Source organism: Pseudoliparis swirei, chromosome 7 (genome assembly GCF_029220125.1).
Source record: "Pseudoliparis swirei isolate HS2019 ecotype Mariana Trench chromosome 7, NWPU_hadal_v1, whole genome shotgun sequence".
Taxonomy (NCBI): Eukaryota; Metazoa; Chordata; class Actinopteri; order Perciformes; family Liparidae; genus Pseudoliparis; species Pseudoliparis swirei.
Window position 1 is genome coordinate 22,993,484 of NC_079394.1, and position 17,991 is coordinate 23,011,474.

Genomic DNA, 17,991 nt, shown 5'->3' on the forward strand with positions numbered 1-17,991 from the left:
TAGTCTCATGCGGAGGTGGACTTTGTTGTTGTTGTTAATGTGAAGCATTCATTTGGCCAACTAAATAGTATTTTTCTTTTGTTCTATTTGAATATGAAAAACTGCTTAATGCAAGTGATGTTTAATGCTGTGGTCTTGTTGCTCTGCTCCATGTAACCATGAAGAAACATAAAAAAACACCAGAGATTCAGAAGAACTTTAACTATTGATAGATCTTTGTTAGTAGTGACGTTGTCTGCCCTAATGTGGTTTTATGTCCTTTCATTTTCATATACATGGAAGTATTTGTGTAATCTTTAAATAGATAAAAAACAAACGACTTAAAAAAAAAAAACTGCTTTGGTTTGTGAAAAGAATGTTCACTTTGCGCACCCTTTCTTTTTGCTTTTATAATAATAATTTCCCCTTGTTAATAAGAAACTTTATCAGCTTGCTTTCCTTTTTAACTTGGTTAGGTGCTAAATTAATCCAATACTTGAATGAGAATAAGCGTCTGGAATGGGAGGCGGGGTCCGGGGGTCCTGCTTGTGAACGCTGCGTTCTGCTTCAATCCCGGGAGCAGAATAAACACATTTCCAGATTGAGACGGTGAGTTTTGGTTTTCTCTCATGTTATACAGGATATCTTTCAGAAAGTCATTAAATTCTGTAATGTAGTGATGGTGAGATCAGAAGAGGGGAACACTTTAATTAAATTAAACATGTAATTAGTCATGTGATGAAAATATTGAAGTGCAATATGTTGTTAAAGTTAAAAGATCAACTGGTATGCCATAACAATCTTATGTCATGAAAAAAGTCCTAATGTCAAAAACATGAAATTGTAGTATAATTGTTGTGATGCGATGTCAAACAAATATTGTAAACATGTACAGTATGCAATAAGCAGAACAATATAGTATATGACTGAGAATCATCAAAATGTCATTGAATAGTACGTCGTACATTTTCTTTTCAAAGTGTCCCAAATATGACCCTCTGAGTACATTCATGCCGTAGAAGACATGGATGAAGTGGAAGATTAAGACAACTAACGTACTAGATAAAATACAATTACAACTATAATGTACTGCATAAAATACAACTACACGGTTTTCTCAAAGGCGCACAATTATTTGTACAATCAAATGTCTCTTAACATAGATGTAACTACATTATATATAATATGTAATAATAATATATATGAATATGGGTAATTTCATTTATTATAGATTAAAGAGTATATATATATGTAAATATATACACTACCATTCAAAAGTTTGGGGTCATCCAGACAATTTCGTGTCTTCCATGAAAACTCACTTTTATTTATCAAATGAATTGAATAGAAAATACAGTCAAGACATTGACAAGGTTAGAAATAATGATTAATATTTGAAGTATTAATTTTGTTCTTCAAGCTCAAAGGAAGGCCAGTTGTATAGCTTATATCACCAGCATAACTGTTTTCAGCTGTGCTAACATAATTGCACAAGGGTTTTCTAATCAGATATTAGTCTTCTAAGGCGATTAGCAAACAATGTACCATTAGAACACTGGAGTGATAGTTGATGGAAATGGGCCTCTATACACCTATGGAGATATTTCATTTGAAACCAGACGTTTCCACCTAGAATAGTCATTTACCACATTCACAATGTATAGTGTGTATTTTTGATTAATGTTATCTTTATTGAAAAAACAGTGCTTTTCTTTGAAAAATAAAGACATTTCTAAGTGACCCCAAACTTTTGAACGGTAGTGTATATGTGTGTATATATATATATTCAATTCAGTTTATTTTGTATAGCCCATTCCCACAAATTACAAATTTGCCTCAGCAGGCTTTACAATCTGCACACATACGACATCCCTGTCCCAGGACCTCACATCGGATCAGGAAAAATTCCAAGAAATAGAAATTAAATCTTTCACAGAGAAAAAGGGAAGAAAGCTTCAGGAGAGCAACATAGGAGGATCCCTCTCCAGGATGGACAAAAACAATAGATGTCATGTGTAGAGAAGGAATCATTACAGAGTTACAACACATTCAATGAGTATGACAGAGTGTATGAATAGTTGGTAGTAGGCATGGACCACGATCCAGACGTCCATGATCCATCAGGCAGATGGAGGTAGAGAGGAGTGAGCGGAGCATCAGCAGCGCCATGGCATCAGACCCAGCCAGGTCCAATGGACCCTATGAGACGTGAAGTCAAAAGGACTCCGGGGAGGAAGAAGAGTTTGTAATATACAATGGAGAGATGAATTTAGTGAGCGCAGCTCTCTAGTGGGGCAATATGGTACTACAAGCTCCTTAAGATATGATGGAGCTTCACCAATCAAGGATTTTTATATGAATATAATATATAGAAACAAATGTGTTTCTAAGGGAATAACGACACTCCATGTAGCAAAGGAATTTATTTCCCCAGTGGTTTAGCAACGTGCAGGGAGCTAACGTGCAACAAGTAAATGGAGCCTGCACATATGGGATACTTTTAGAACATAATTCCGAAAAAAAACCGTGATATATAAATAAATATTTTTATATATATTACAGACAATGCATCCCATTACTGCTTTTGTTTTATGGCTTTTTTGTTGGCACAGAATTTAATGTGTTATATACAGGTCAAACTCTTTGTGGAGGAATACAACAATATGTCTGTGGCTTGTAAATTTAAACGTATCTAATTCAAACAAATAGATTTTTGCAAGAATGATTAATATAATTAAAAAAATTAAATGTAAGGAATCCTCTTCCGCCGGCAGCACGCGTTCCCTTTAATCCGGAGTAACATCGTAATGAGTCCGGCGGAAGTAACATTAGAACCCGCAAAGCGGACGGATTGTTTTCTTGCTTTCTGCTTCAGCCGCCGTGTTTTCAAACCGGATTACAAATTAAATTGACGTTGTAATCCGCCGCCAAAAATGTCTTCCGTTTTCTGCTTCAGAGACTTCGTCACCGAGCGACTCGCCGCCGCCGCGGAGGAAATTCAGTGCGTGTTTGCGAAAGCTGTGCTGGGCTACGAGGAGGAGATCGAGCGGCAGCGGAGACTGCTGGACGCCGTTCTGAAGCCGGTGATCAAACTGCACAAGAGAAGTCAGTCCGCATGACTCCGACCCTTTCATCACATTACGTGTGCCTTTTATATATTATAGTTCAGTTTTCACATTTGATTTGATTTATTGCTACGGCTCCAACATTAACACACCTGTACATTTCCTCTAATGCAGGGGTTCCCAAACTTTTTAGGCCACGCACCCCCTTCTACATCCCGACCGGGTTCACGCACCCCCAATCCCCCACACTTTTTCTTTTTTTGATCCGAGAAGAGTTGTTGACGGGGGGGGGCTAGTGAGTTTTTCTCGTGAGAGTGTGCTCACCTGTGTGCGCGGATGTGTCAGCGCGTAACACGGCAGAGCGATGCGCGTTATGGGAGCGGCGGCGCTGGGCTTAGCCCAGAGGAGTGAAGCAGCGAAATGTGTAGACATAGAAACACTCTCAGACAGCAGCTTGCTGTTACGTGCGCCTGCTGCCAGTCTGACGCCGCTGTTTTGGGTGAATGACGTCATGTGCGACCTGGAGGTGTTAACCACTTGTGTGCCAAATCTTTTTTTAAATTTTTATTAACATTCGGGGCTTTAGCCCCGGATGTTTTTTAGCCTAGGGACGCCACTAAGTCTCACGCTCAATACGTGACACTTGAGAGCCCTGAGAATGTTTAATATTAATTATTACACCATTAGACCGCCATTACATTTTTCCTCTCGCGCACCCCCTAGAGACAGCTCGCGCACCCCCAGGGGTGCGCGCACCACACTTTGGGAATCCCTGCTCTAATGTGACGGATAACAGCTCATTCTGCATTAGGAGTCAAACACACCTTGCATAACATTTAGAATTTATGGTGGTGTACTGGTGTTGCTACTTTACATATAAATAATAATAATATTTATTTGTACAGCACTTTAAATACAGACCTATAGCGCCAATGGCCTGTACATTTAATCAAAATGAATACAAAATAATTCCTTTTACAGATGAAATAAAATAAAAAAGTGGTCGCAAGATAGCATAATTATAAGTGATAATAAAAAACGCACCGACAATGCTGTTTTTAGGCGATTCTTGAAAATGTCCACTAACGTTTTGGGAGTTATGCTGTAATAAGTTAGGAGCATAAGAGGGATGGAGGATCTTATGGGGTTTGCGGAGGAACATGTGATGTAGGCCGGTGTTATGGTATCCTAAGCGACCGTGTCAACTGGCGACTTGGAACCGAACGCGTCCGTTGTTGTCGTAGTTACAGACTGCTGTTGAAAATAGGAAGAGAACACGTAGCTGCCACCGTGAATGCCGCATTGTTTAATTTGTATTGTATATATTATTATGCATATGAGAGGGTTTGACACTATTACAAAAATAAACCATGCAGGCATTCACAATGACAGCTATACGTGTTCTCGACCCTTTTTTTCGCACGGCCTTTGTAACTACGACAACAAGTCGACAGTTAACAGGGTCGCCTGTTAAACCGGTCCGAAGCCGTTTAGATCTTTGTACACAAGTTAAAGGACTTTCAAATCGATTTTGAATGCCAAAGGCAGCCAGAGCAGCGTCGCTAAGACCGGAGAGATATGTTCTTTAGTTTAGTTCTGGTCTAGCGACAGAGTTGTGGAGGGCTGCTTCTGGGGGTTCGTGTTGCATGGGTGCTCCTTTTAAACCTCATCACTTTTTCCTGTCTTCCCTCTCAGAGATCACACAGCTGTCCATCTGTCACGAAGAGGTTCTAGCTGAGAACCAGGTCTGTGATCAGGAGAGCATCTCCGGTCTGGGTCAGGAGGACCCGGATCCTCCTTGGATTAAAGAGGAACTGGAGGAATTGCACACCAGTGAAGGGGAGCAGGGGGCCGACGCGTTCATCTCGAGGCCTATCCATGCGGTAATGGATCCCACCCTGCTTTCGGAGACACTGACCAACATCTCGATCACAGCAATCAAATCTGAATCCGACCGAGGGGGTTCGGGTCTCTCTCGCAACTCCCACCAAGACTGGAGCAACGATCGGAAACCTGAGGACACGTGCTTCAGGTGTCCGTTTTGCACGGACGAGTTTTGCGACCCCTTGAAGTTGAAAGTTCACGCGAGGGCCCACATCAGCGAAAAAAGCCACAAAAGCGGCGTCACTTGTGGGAAAGGGTTCGCCCGGAAGGCCCTGGAGAGGAAGCACGCGAGGATCCATGCGGGGGCGACGCCTCACGGGTGCCCGGTGTGCGGTAAGGAGTTCAACTGCCGCTCGAACCGCACCGCCCACATGAGGACCCACGCGGGCGAGAAGCGCCACGCTTGCGCCACCTGCGGCAAGGGATTCAGCCGCGGGGTGGACCTGAGGAGGCACCACCGCACGCACACAGGGGAGAAACTGTACAGTTGCGTCTACTGCGGAAAGGGGTTCCCCTACCACTCGTCGCTGAAGAACCACGTCCGAGTGCACACGGGAGAGAAACCTTACAAATGTGCTCTGTGTGGGAAGGGGTTCGCCGTCCGCACAACATTGAAGATACACACCCGAGTCCACACGGGGGAAAAGCCGTATACGTGCGGCGTGTGCGGGAAGACTTTTGCTCACGGTACAGGACTGAGGATACACCGGAGGATCCACACACGGGAGGAAACGCAAAGCGCTACACTCAAAGTTTAGCACGATTTAGACCGTTGGGTCTTCCGCACGCAGCAGCATAATATTTGCTGTTATTACAAATGGAATATGTTGGATTCTGAACAGTTGGTCAGACGAATAAAGCAAGACGAAGATGTCATCTAGAGCTCTTTGGGTCCCTAACTTACAGGTGTTTACTGTATTCATTGGCACGGAAGGCCGGTCTGACTAAACCGAGGGCTCGGGATTTAAAACGTCCGTTTACAGTCTGCATGGTTTTGTGTGTCAAGCTATCATAAAATTATTTCCCATTCCTGTTATTTTTTAAATTTATCTTGTGGAGCACGAGCCACAGAAAAGGAAATGCATAAGAATACGGCCACTGTTTGTAACTAACACATAGTGGCTGTATTCACGTGTTTACGTATTCACAGAATGTGTGTGTGTGTGTATATATATATGTATGTGTATATACACACACACACACACAGAGTTGATGTTTGTCTAAATCATTATCTTTAAAAGTTAGCAACGCATGAATTGAATGCTGTTGCTCTTCCTGACTAACTGGGAGGCAATTCATTAATTAATGTGTCTTTTTAAGGAACCAGTGTTTATTTCATTCTCGGATTTACACTGTACACAACGACTGTATTTATTTAAACGAAAAAGCTATTTATTGTGTATAAATACATTGTACAGAGTGTGTACGTCCGTTTTTGATTTTTCTTCTGGAGATTCGTGGACATGACGCTTTTAATCTGAAAGATCGACCGGAAGCCACGCGACTAAAACCCTGCTACAGAATTCATTTATCTTATTACACACACGCACACGCTCGCACACTTACAGTAGAGATGGCTGCCGTTGAGAATTTGAGAACTGTAATCAACGAGCGATTGACTGAGGCGGTCGAAGACATATTAGGAGTTTTTACACGGACGTTATCGGTTTACGAGGAGGAGATTTGTCGCCAGCGCACACTGCTGGATATCGTCCTGAGGCCAGAGATAAAGCTCCACAGGACAGGTGTGTACCGCCAATACTGAGTAACAATGTATTCTTCCTTTGCGTGTCAAATTCCCAGACGTTGCAGTACACCTTCTCACGTTTCTGTCCTACCTTTCTCTCAGAAATGTCGTTGTTTTTTTATAAGATCTTCTTCATTGTTTTTCTTTACGGTAGTTGATACCCGGTATTTTGCTTTGCTGCCATCTTCTGGATCCGGACCGTTACTATGCCGTCTGCATGTTACATCCTTTTTCATCAAGCCTCTATCAAGCAGTCAGCCATATTATTCCCTTTTTCCTTTTCTCATACTCTTGTCAAAAGTTATTTTGTTCAGTAATTCAATTCAAAAAGTGCAATTGATATATTATATAGATTCATCAAATATTTTTTCCAGCTTTCGTTTGACTTTGCCACACCAATATTGTGATATTGAGTTTAACCCCTTCCCTTCCATCACCACCAGCTGATTACAGTGCTTCCTTCGTTCTCTGTTCCTTTCAGAGTTCCCGCTTCAAAATGTCTGCGAGGGGGGAAAAGAGGTTGTCGCCGACCAGCAGCTCTGTTTCCATGAGAGGAGCTCCGGTCTGGACCGTGAGGACCAGGGGCCTCAACGGGTTAAAGAGGAACCGGAGGAACAATGCGGCGGTCAGGAGGAAGAGCGGCTTGTGCTGACGCAGGCGACGGATTTGGAGGGAAATGACCAAAGGGAAGTCCAGACTCTGCAGTTGGATCACGATCGAAATCAAAAGGCAGCAGAGCAGCGGTCTCCAGACAGCATTCCAACGGAAAGTACAACATGTGAATTGGAACTAGGCAGCGGCCATCGGTTTGTTTTTCACGCGTCCCGCGAGTCGAAGTCTCCGGAGGCCGAAACGAGCCACAAACCGTTCGAGTGCGACGTCTGCGGCCGAGACTTCTACCTGTACACGCACCTTAAAGTTCACATGATGACCCACCCTGCGGGGAAGCCTTTCAGTTGCGCGGCGTGCGGGAAAGGATTTAGCTTCAAGCGGAATCTCAAACGACACATGGCGACCCACTCGAGCGAGAGGCCGCACGCCTGCGACCGCTGCCCGAGGACCTTCCATCGTGTCGAGCACCTACAGGTGCACACCAGGAGCCACACGGGCGAAAAGCCCTACCGCTGCCTTTACTGCGAGAAGGCGCTGTCGACAAACTCGGCCTTGGCGAAACACGTCCGGCGGCACACAGGCCAGAGGACGCCGGGGAGGGCTTTCACGGCAGGTCCAGGAGGGGCTCACTTCGAACCGGAAGAGTTTGCGAGCTGCTTGATCCCGAAGTCGCAAGTGATCGTTTGACCGGAGGCTGTTTTCACAATCATATGTCATGTTGAAACATTTAGAGCTGGGATTGGTAATCTTCTTCCACAACATGTTTTTGTTATGTTTGTTGAAATTGACGTCCAGACGGCAATCAAATATTCAAATCATTTAATCATCATTTAATTCCTACCAAACGTAACAATCGGGTGTCTTCCGCGAGCTGCTAGCTTTACAGCTGTACGTACTAACGCGGCGTTTCATTTGAACTGAGAAATTAGAATTATTTCCAAATTCCCAATCGGAAATTTTAACTGGGAAATCAGACAAACCCATATTGCTATGTTTTTTAGCGGCCCTAAAATACCGTCTGTGATGCGTTGTTATTAACTGGTAGGCTATTGCTAACAACAGCTAACTTGACTGGAGCAAAACATCGGTTCCCAGCTCTGATTTTCCGAGATACTCGGAATGCAGCAAAATAACAGCAATGTTTGTCCTTTATGTTCGTTGCGATCATTTTGGGGAGTGGCTTTGGACAGAACCCCCCCCCCCCCCCTGAAGGCACAGGCTGTCATTGGTGCCGACTTGGCGACTTTTTTGCTCGATTTAGCAACTTTATTGAGCTAATGCTGCTAGCTACTTTTATTGGGAAAGACTAATTTAAAAGATGGGCCAGCATTGTTACTGTTGTGTATGTTTTGTAGTCTTCACTCTATATTTTCTGTTTTTTTTGTATGTAAATAAGTGCTGGAATACTTGGTCAGTTAAATGGTTAGACAATTGCCAACAATTTAGCTGATAATTTATTTTTTAAAACATCAATCCAAACAAGCATTGACAAAAATATCTCCGTAGTCTCCGGGGAAATTCAATTCAGTTTATTTTATATAGCCCAATATTACAAATTTGCCTCAGAGAGCTTTACAATCTGTACACATACATAATTGATGGGCCAAATGCAACAATTGCTGAGTAACAAAGGGTATATTACTTGTGGGTAGTTTTTGACAATAAAGAAAGTAAGAAATCAAGATCTGGGGCTGTCTGGAACTTCTGTTGACAGAGCCAAGTAAAAAAGTGTTCTTACATAATGTGCTTATTATTCCATTTGATGTTTCTACAATTACTCCTCAAATACTAAATATAAAAATTATATATTGTGTTGAATGGGGAGAGGTGTAAATATAGAAACTAAATTGAAAGGAAAAAGCAACACCATTTACTCTATTCGGGCTTGTATTTGAGCCGACAGAGATGCAGTGACAATGCCACACCAGAGCGGGGCAGCAAATCGCGGCGCGCGTCCGCAGTAACACGAGAAACCCACAACGAAGAAGAGCGTTAAGCAAGGTCGCTCGCGGAAGTAAATTGAAAGAGAACGCACCTTCTGTTGCCTCTAAAGAGTTTGACAACGTTTTTATTTTTATTATTATCGAGAACAAGTACCTCAACCTAATCCCGCCATGTCTACAGTCGAAAGCATGAGGCTGTTCGTGTGTGATCGACTGACGACGGCGGCTCAGGAGATATTGGGAGCCTTCGAAAAGAAGATAGAAAACTACGAGACGGAACTGGCTCGTCAACGCAGACTCCTGAATGACGCCCTGTCACCCGAGATAAAGTTTCACCGGACAGGTTGGCCCACATGTTTTTTTAATAGTAGCCGGTTCTGTGTTGGACGTTTTCTTTTGTAGCCGCCTGCTTATTTTGAACCAAATCACCATCACAATACACATTATACACACTACTCCTGCTAATTTTTCGTGGGATAACTTTCTCTCAACAAGAAGTCAAGTACTGTATCTAAATGCAGCTTCAAAGGTATACTTTAAAAGGTATGATGGTTCCAGCACTGATACTTGTTTATTTACGCTACTTATTTTTATTCGATAATACTGTACTCCCATTACTTTGTTTTGTAGCAATCCTTAAGATTTAAGTCCTGGTTTGAGTTACAATGTCTGTTTGAGTGATGACGATGAGATTATGTGTTCAGGGTCCACGGGACACCCAGTTTGTAATCCTGTAAATATAGAAATATAGCAATACTTTTATCAACGGGGCTAAAAGCTCAATCAGCGTTGAGTTAAGATACGGTGGGTAAGAGATCATTTATTGCCCCAGTAATGGGGTCATTTTGCTTGCGCCATAATGCTGCACCCAGCTGCTATCAGCGGTGATGCAACAAAGGGTTAAAAAAACTGATACAAAAAGATAAATGAATAGGTATTGCAAAAGCATAATGACATGAAACAAACGGCAATGAAAGGACGATAGAATAGTTCCAGCAGCAGCTTTTAGATTGGTTCTTCCCTGTAACCCTCCCTTTAACTTTGAGTTATGTAAGCCACCTGGTGCTACACCCTCTAAATGTGATGCCCATTAAAGCTGGAGTACTTCTGAAGGGGGGAACGAGACTTAGATTTTCTGATGAACAATATACTTTGCTGGGTAAGCCCGTTGTTCAAAGATGTACATATTTCAAGATTTGTATTTAAAGTTTGTTAAGTCCATATCTATTTCTGAAGGGGGTAACACAATGGTGATTGGATAAAGCTATTGCAGAATTTACATATTGGCAGTTTCATGAAATGGGGGTCACGGGTGACATTCACCAAAAAATCATGCAAATCACATTTCTTTCTCCAATTTATCCTCAGAGAATGGAACTATGCGTGCAATTGACCCTTCGCTAAGTCCCGCCCCTCAAACACAGACTGACTAATCATAGCGCAGCTTTTTGCCAGCTCCGACCAGGGTCTGACAATTATCTGTCTCTTAATGCAATGGTTTAAGATCTTTTTCATTCTCCGGCTGGTTTTTGTGAATTTGGAGTTCGTTGTGATTAAACATTGTGTACTAGTGATACTTGTTCTCCGGGGAGGTTGGACGGAGATGTTTGTTTCTAAACTGTGACATTTCTACAAACAAACCTGTGGAGCTAACATGAGCAGGGAACCTCAGCACATCATTAATTAGCATTAGTGCTTCTATGCTACGCTAGCTACTGAAGGTGTACGGAATGTTAATGAAAGATACACACTTTCACATTTGCCACTGTAGTTTTCTTACAAAAGAAACGTTTTAGTTTGTTGCAATCCGCAATGTCACCACTAGAGGGCAATACTTCTTGGAGTCCTTGTGACTTCACGTCTCATAGGGTCCATTGGACCTGGCTGGGTCTGATGCCATGGCCCTGCTGATCTACCCCACCCACTCCTCTTCTTTACCTCCATCTGCCTGATGGATTGTGGAGGTCTGGATCGTGGTCCATGACTACTACCAACTATTCATACACTGTGTTATACTCATTGAACGTGTTGTAACTCTATAATGATTCCTTCTGGTCACATGACATCTATTGCACCTGTCCATCCTGGAGAGGGATCCGCCTCTGTTGCTCTCCTGAAGGTTTCTTCCCTTTTTTCACTGTGAAAGTTTTTTTTCTTCTATCTCTTGGGAGTTTTTCCTGATCCGATGTGAGGTTCTGGGACAGGGATGTCTATGTGTACAGATTGTAAAGCCCTCTGAGGCAAATTTGTGATATTGGGCTATCCAAAATAAACTGAATTGAATTGAATCTTACACACAGCACCTTTTAGAGAGATTTTGATGACTAATGCTTGTATTACTATTACTGGCAGTTAGTTAAGATTTTTTTAAATACAGGCAATACGTCTCTTTTACAAATGCCTAACGACTAAAAATAGAAGGAAATATGAGCTATACTTTGGAAGAGACCGTGTACTTTGTACAATAACAAATAATAATACAAATTATATGAATGAAAAAAGGACTGCAATAATAAATAAAAGAATTCTCTCGATTTATCACTTAATTGGTAAATAGAATGTCAGAAAATAGTGACATCTTCGAATTACTTGTTTTGATACAAAAAAAGAAGATATTTCTATGCAATAATAATGTTTTTATTTAATTTTCAAAAACTTTTGTTGCACCTTTAAAGAGTTATTTTCACAACAAAAGGGCAAAAGAACAAGTCTTAAGAACATTTACCTAAATGACTTGCAGCACAGGCCAGATCCACCACTTCCGTTCTTCTCCATTCACAGCCCATATAATATTTAAAGGAGAACATTTAGAATTTTGGTGCTTATTTGTCACTTAGTGCCTTTAATTATAACTGCAATAAAGGCTTATATATTTTCAACATTTCTTTGTCCTTCCTTTCAGAGCTCCAGAAGATGGGTGTCCATAAAGAGGAAGAAGAGGTTCTCCTGATTCAGCAGCAGAACCTACACCTGGATGCGAGTACCAGTTTGGTCCCACCAGAACCTCCGCCGATTAAAGAGGAACATGAGGAAATGTGCATTAGTCAAGAAAGACATCCGCTTGCACAGCAACAGGAGACCAAAGCCTCGAAGTCGACTGCAACTTGTGAGAGAAGTGTCCAGTCTCAGTGTTTGGACCCTGACCAAACTGAAAGCGCAGCAAATAAAGATCACCAATCCCGCACCTCAAGTAAAGACGTGTTATCTGGATCTGACGAGGAGAGTTCTGCAGCATCAGCACAAAGCACCAATCACCAGCTCCAATCTCATGTGAGAGCTGAGAGCCAAGAACACATAACTTGTAGCCACGAAAATGCAACACCAACTAGACATACTATGTCAACACAAAATAAGAAAAGCAACGATGACAACGCAACATCAGTGTCAGGTACTGAGCAAAACGTTGATAAGAAAAGCAACGATGAGAACACAACATTCGCTACAAGGACAGCAGAAACATCTGATAAGAAAAGCAACGATGAGCCCACGACATCGGATACAAGTACAGAGGAAACATCTCTTAAGAAAAGCAATGATGAGCCCACGACATCGGCTACAAGTACAGAGGAAACATCTCTTAAGAAAAGCAATGATGAGCCCACGACATCGGCTACAAGTACAGAGGAAACATCTCTGAAGAAAAGCAATGATGAGCCCACGACATCGGCTACAAGTACAGAGGAAACATCTCTGAAGAAAAGCAATGATGAGCCCACGACATCGGCTACAAGTACAGAGGAAACATCTTTTAAGAAAAGCAATGATGAGCCCACGACATCGGCTACAAGTACAGAGGAAACATCTCTTAAGAAAAGCAACAACAAGAACACATCAGCTTCAGGTACTAAGCAAACATCTAATAAGAAAAGCAACAACAAGAACACAACATTAGCGACAAGTACTGAGCAAACATCTGATGAGAAATGTGATCATGAGAACATAGCATCAACTAGAAATACCAGGCTAACACCAAATAAGAAACATAACAATGACAACCCAACATCAAGTGGAACAAGTGAGCAAACACTGAGTAAGAAACATAATGAGAACAAAAGGTCAATTGCAAGTTTTGAGACGCCACCACACAAGAGTCGGGATAGTGATGCAACATCAAATTTGACCGGGCCCACTGAGCCAACAATGAATAATACAACAGATAATGCAAAAACATTAGTAACTAGTACTGAGCAAACACCACATGGGAAAGATGAAGATGAGAGCACAACCTCAAATGAGACACCAACAGGAAGTAAGAAAAGCCAAGATGGGTGGCCAACCTCAAATGAACGTGTTGAGCCAACAGCAAATAATACATCCAACAATGAGAATTTCACATCAACTACAAGTACTGAAAGAACACCACATAAATGCAAAGACAAGGACGTAACATTGAGTACAGATGCTGAGACAACACCAAATGAGAACCACAGGAAAAAAACATCAACCAGAAGTACTGAGCTAATGTCTAGTAAGAAACATAATGGTGAGAACACATCAACCAAAAGTACAAAAGCGACAACAAAAGATGCAAGTAAAGTTAAGACCTCATCAGTAACTAGAGGTAGAAAGCAGACACGAAACCAGAAATGTAATGATGATGACCCGACGTCAAAAGAAAATGGTGAGCCATCTCAAAATGCAAAAAACCAAGACTGGAGACCAACCTCGGCTGGAAGTGTTGAGCCAAGGCCAAGTAAGAAACCTAGTGATGGGAATGAAACGTCCACCAGAAGAACTGAACTAACGCCTACGAAGAAATGCAACAATAAAACCACAACGTCAACCAGTGTCACCGAGCTAACTCCAAACGAGCAACGCAATAACCCAACATCAAGCAGAAATAGTGCACAGACACCAAATAAGAAATGTAACAATGAGAAGACATCAACTGAAAGAACTGCAAATAATAAATCCAATGATGGGCCAATAACTTCTACTGGAAGCTTTGAGATAACAGCAAATATGAATTGTAACCGTAAGAACACATCAGCAAAAAGTACTAAACCAAGAACAACAACAAAAAACAACGATGGGAAAGTTACATCAGCTACAAGTGCAAAGACGACACCAAATAAGAAACATAATGATGGGCGACCAACATCAACCAGTAACGACGAGTCAACACCAAATAAGAGACAAAACGATGGGAGCATAACATCAAATGGCAGTACTGACCCAACACCAAATAAGAGACGCAAGGATGAAAGGACTACGATGACCAGTGCAGCTACAACGTCAACCATAATAACAAGGCAAACACAAAGTGAGAAACGCAACAGCGAGAGCACAACATCAAACGTGAATGCCGACCCGACATCAAATAAGAAAGACGGGAGCACATCAGGCGGTAGCGTCCAGGACAATGACAACCCTTACAAGTGTGACAGGTGCGGCAAAGTGATGACCAATTTCAAAAACTACAAATTCCACATGAAATCCCACACCATCGAGAAGACTTTTAAATGCAAGACTTGTGGGAAAATGTTCCGGGAGAGTTGGGATCTGAATAAACACTTAATGATTCACGTCGTCGAGAAGCCCTTCAAATGCACGGTGTGCGGACAGGGGTTCTACCGGCAGTACAACCGCGACCAGCACGCTCGGGTGCACACGGGGGAAAAGCCGTACAAGTGTGACACCTGTGATAAAAGCTTCAGCACGTGTGTGAACTTGAAGAAACATGTGAGAATTCACACGGGCGAGAAACCCTACACTTGCGGCGACTGCGGAAAGGACTTTGCGGATTCCTCGTCCTTCAAAAATCACCAGAGAGTGCACACAGGGGAGAAACCCTTCAAGTGCACCTTTTGCGAGAAGACATTTGCCATCCGGTCGACCTTGAAGCAGCACAGCAGGACGCACACGGGGGAAAAGCCGTTTGCGTGCGACGTGTGCGACAAGCTGTTCGGTCACAAATCAGTCTTGATAAAACACATGAGGATGCACACTGGGGAGAAGCCGTACGAGTGCGGTACTTGCGGGGAGCGGTTCTCCAGCTGGTACAAACTCAACAAACACAAGAGCATGCATGCACATGAGTGATGCTTTAGAACCTGTCTGCAATGGGTGCTCCATACTTCTGATGAACAGAAATACATTTCTAGTGGTATTAGTGGAGTTTTTTTCTACCCAATCAGCGATGCACTGCTTAAACATTGTCGGATTACCCCCGGGACTTCCACTCCCTATTAATTGGCTCGGGGTGGCACTTGATGTGTCGGACCTGACAGGATGGAGGATTTGGACATAGACATATGTATTCATCGTATGCGTCTCCCTGCAGAATCACTTGGCCATGTGTCCCTTCCTCCTCCCAACACTAGATGGTAGGCATGACTCACGCAGAAGTGTCCCATCAGACAGGTGTTTAGATGGTTTCAACCTGCCACAAATCACGAGATGCCACGACAACATACACACTGTACCTTTTTAAGTTGGCATCGTCCTCAGTTGCATTGAGACATAGCATTGGATTAAAGCGATGGAGGCGCTTCTTTAAACTTGCCTACAGCACTAACAGATAGACATCTAGCGGACAACCTTTTGCCTGATGGCGTGTCGTTAAATAAAATAATGGTGCCAAAAAGTGTTTAGTGTAAAGGCGATTTAATGTTCAGTTTGCCATTTAAACTCATTTGCTTGTGTGTTCCTCTTCCGGGTGATAATGTAGAGAGCAGTGGCGGTTCGTCCATAGAGGGCGCTAGGGCGCCGCCCCTCTTAAAATTTTGAGATGAAAAAAAAAAAAATCCTGTCAAAAAACATTATATGCCAAATCATTTAAATAGTAAATATACCGTGTTGACGCGCTAAATGTGTGTGGGAGACCGTCAGCCTGTCAACAACCACTTAAGTTAATGTGAAAAAATATAATATATCGCCATTATCACGGAGAGAAGCCCCTCCCCTTCTTCAGGACACCGTCCCAATGTGTGTGTACGGCAGCGAGAAAAACATTTCAGTCGTTTCGGCAAGGACGGCTTCTCATTGGCGGATGAAACGTGAATCTTGGGTCACAAAAATGTGCGCCATGGCCACTGGTCACATCACGTGGACTATTCGGCAGATCAGAGACCCGTATGTTCCCTCAGCCCATAGAGCAGCGTTGCCAGGTCCGCGGTTTCCCCGCGGAACCGGGCTACTTTTGAAGTGTTGCCGCGGGTTGAATTTTTTGTCCGTTGGTTCGGGTAGACCTATTTTGCATGCAAATTACATGAATGTCTTTAAATAAAAATCCATATTTTAAATGAAATAATTTATGCATACCCAAATCCTACCAAACTGACTCCAGATCAGCAAGTACACACACATTTTATTTATGATAATATACTGTATCTAATTACACAATGCCATTTTAGGACCTAGGTGAAATAACTGTTTAGGGAAAACTGCTTTTAATGCTGGCATACTAAACATATGTTGTTACTTTGTAGATATTACAATACATTTGGCAATGATAGCAATGCTGTTGGACTTTATAAGCAGTGTATATGGTTTGGCACGGGCATATTTTGAGTTCTGATATTGGGCTGGTTTTTGGGCTGGTTTCGATTGGCCATTGGGCTGGTTTTGTCACACAGACCTGGCAACCCTGCTCACAATGGTTTTATATTGCTGAAGGTGAGTTGAGTGAAAAACGATGTCGCACTATTTTGGCTATATTCTTTAATACAAATTAACCGTTTATGTTACATACAGTAATGGTCGCTAATACGATCACGGCGTCCAGCTGTCGTGTCATTTAGACCGTCAACATATACGTTTGGTGGCGGTCTCATTGAGCCACTTTGGCAACGTTTGTTTAGCTACATCCGGTCGCCCCGACGTATATTTTCCTTGTGTAAATTGTGTTGTTTTGCGTGTATAGGAAGTGGAAGTGCAGAGACAGATCAGAAGGCAAATGTGTGTGTTCTGTTGTCTTCTGCAGAATAAATAAGTGCTGGGAAAATCCACCATCTGAGCCGACTTCTTCCATGCCCGTTCCACATCTGTAACATCTGCTCTGAACCTCTTTCATGTGAGGGTGAAACTCTTTTATTTTGCAAACCTCTGAAACCCAACCCAATGTTTCTTAAAGCATTCTGCTCTGAACCTCTCATGCCCAAAGTTACAGTGTGTTTACTTGTTATTGGACAGTGTTGAGCACGCTGTGTTCTTTAAATAAAGCTTTGTTTTTAACAATATTCTACTCAAAACCTCTTTTCTTCTCATTGTTGAGTGCTATTTAAACCGCGTCGCCCAACTGCGGCCCCCCCCCCCCAAAAATGTCACCAGTCGCCACTGGTAGAGAGAACATTTAAATCATAAGGAAATAAAAGATTTTTATTTACATTTATATACAAAATATTTAGAGCGGCAGTTTTAATGATGTTCTTTAAGCTGCTTGTGTCGGAGCTAAAAAGGTACCTATTCTATATTTCTGTGAAAACTGGGTGTTGTGAATTTAATCATAATGAGGTCTGTGGATTCCTGGATTCGAATCCAAAATACAAAAAAAGGTCAAAAAGAAAACCTGGCGCCCTGGTCTCATTAATGACATCAGCCTCGCTGTCTTCTTTCTCATTAAGCTCAGCAGGTTGCAGAAGCCTGTCACTCCTTATATTTTCCGGCGGACATTTTTTGACACGGTGGGAATTTAAATGACATTGTCTGGTTGTACCTTCGGTCGATTCTGTCACTCAGCATCACCTTCGGTCTGTCTCTTATACATACACACACATACACACACACACACACACACACACACACACACACACACACACTG

The 17,991-nt window shown here is 42.5% G+C and overlaps 3 protein-coding genes across 4 annotated transcripts; all 3 read left to right on the top strand.

Annotated features, from left to right (window-relative positions):
* The first annotated feature begins 306 nt into the window (after positions 1-306).
* LOC130196086 (zinc finger protein 239-like) lies at positions 307-6,348 on the top strand. Of its 2 annotated transcripts, XM_056417952.1 has the most exons (3): positions 307-588; positions 2,936-3,084; positions 4,740-6,348. In XM_056417952.1, exons 1-3 carry the CDS (start codon positions 356-358, stop codon positions 5,684-5,686), a joined length of 1,329 nt encoding a protein of 442 aa, XP_056273927.1. In that variant the 5' UTR covers positions 307-355; the 3' UTR covers positions 5,687-6,348. The 2 variants fall into 2 exon arrangements, with proteins under 2 accessions (XP_056273927.1, XP_056273929.1); XM_056417954.1 differs by lacking the exon at positions 307-588 and having other exon boundaries at positions 2,581-3,084.
* Positions 6,349-6,452: 104 nt separating this feature from the next.
* On the top strand, positions 6,453-10,802 carry LOC130196087 (zinc finger protein 135-like). The gene is made up of 2 exons (XM_056417955.1): positions 6,453-6,673; positions 7,157-10,802. Exons 1-2 carry the CDS (start codon positions 6,502-6,504, stop codon positions 7,972-7,974), a joined length of 990 nt encoding a protein of 329 aa, XP_056273930.1. The 5' UTR covers positions 6,453-6,501; the 3' UTR covers positions 7,975-10,802.
* A 990-nt stretch (positions 10,803-11,792) lies between these two features.
* On the top strand, positions 11,793-17,410 carry LOC130196085 (mucin-5AC-like). Its single transcript, XM_056417951.1, has one exon. The coding sequence runs from the start codon at positions 12,144-12,146 to the stop codon at positions 15,270-15,272; it is 3,129 nt and encodes a 1,042-aa protein (XP_056273926.1). The 5' UTR covers positions 11,793-12,143; the 3' UTR covers positions 15,273-17,410.
* Positions 17,411-17,991: the final 581 nt, after the last annotated feature.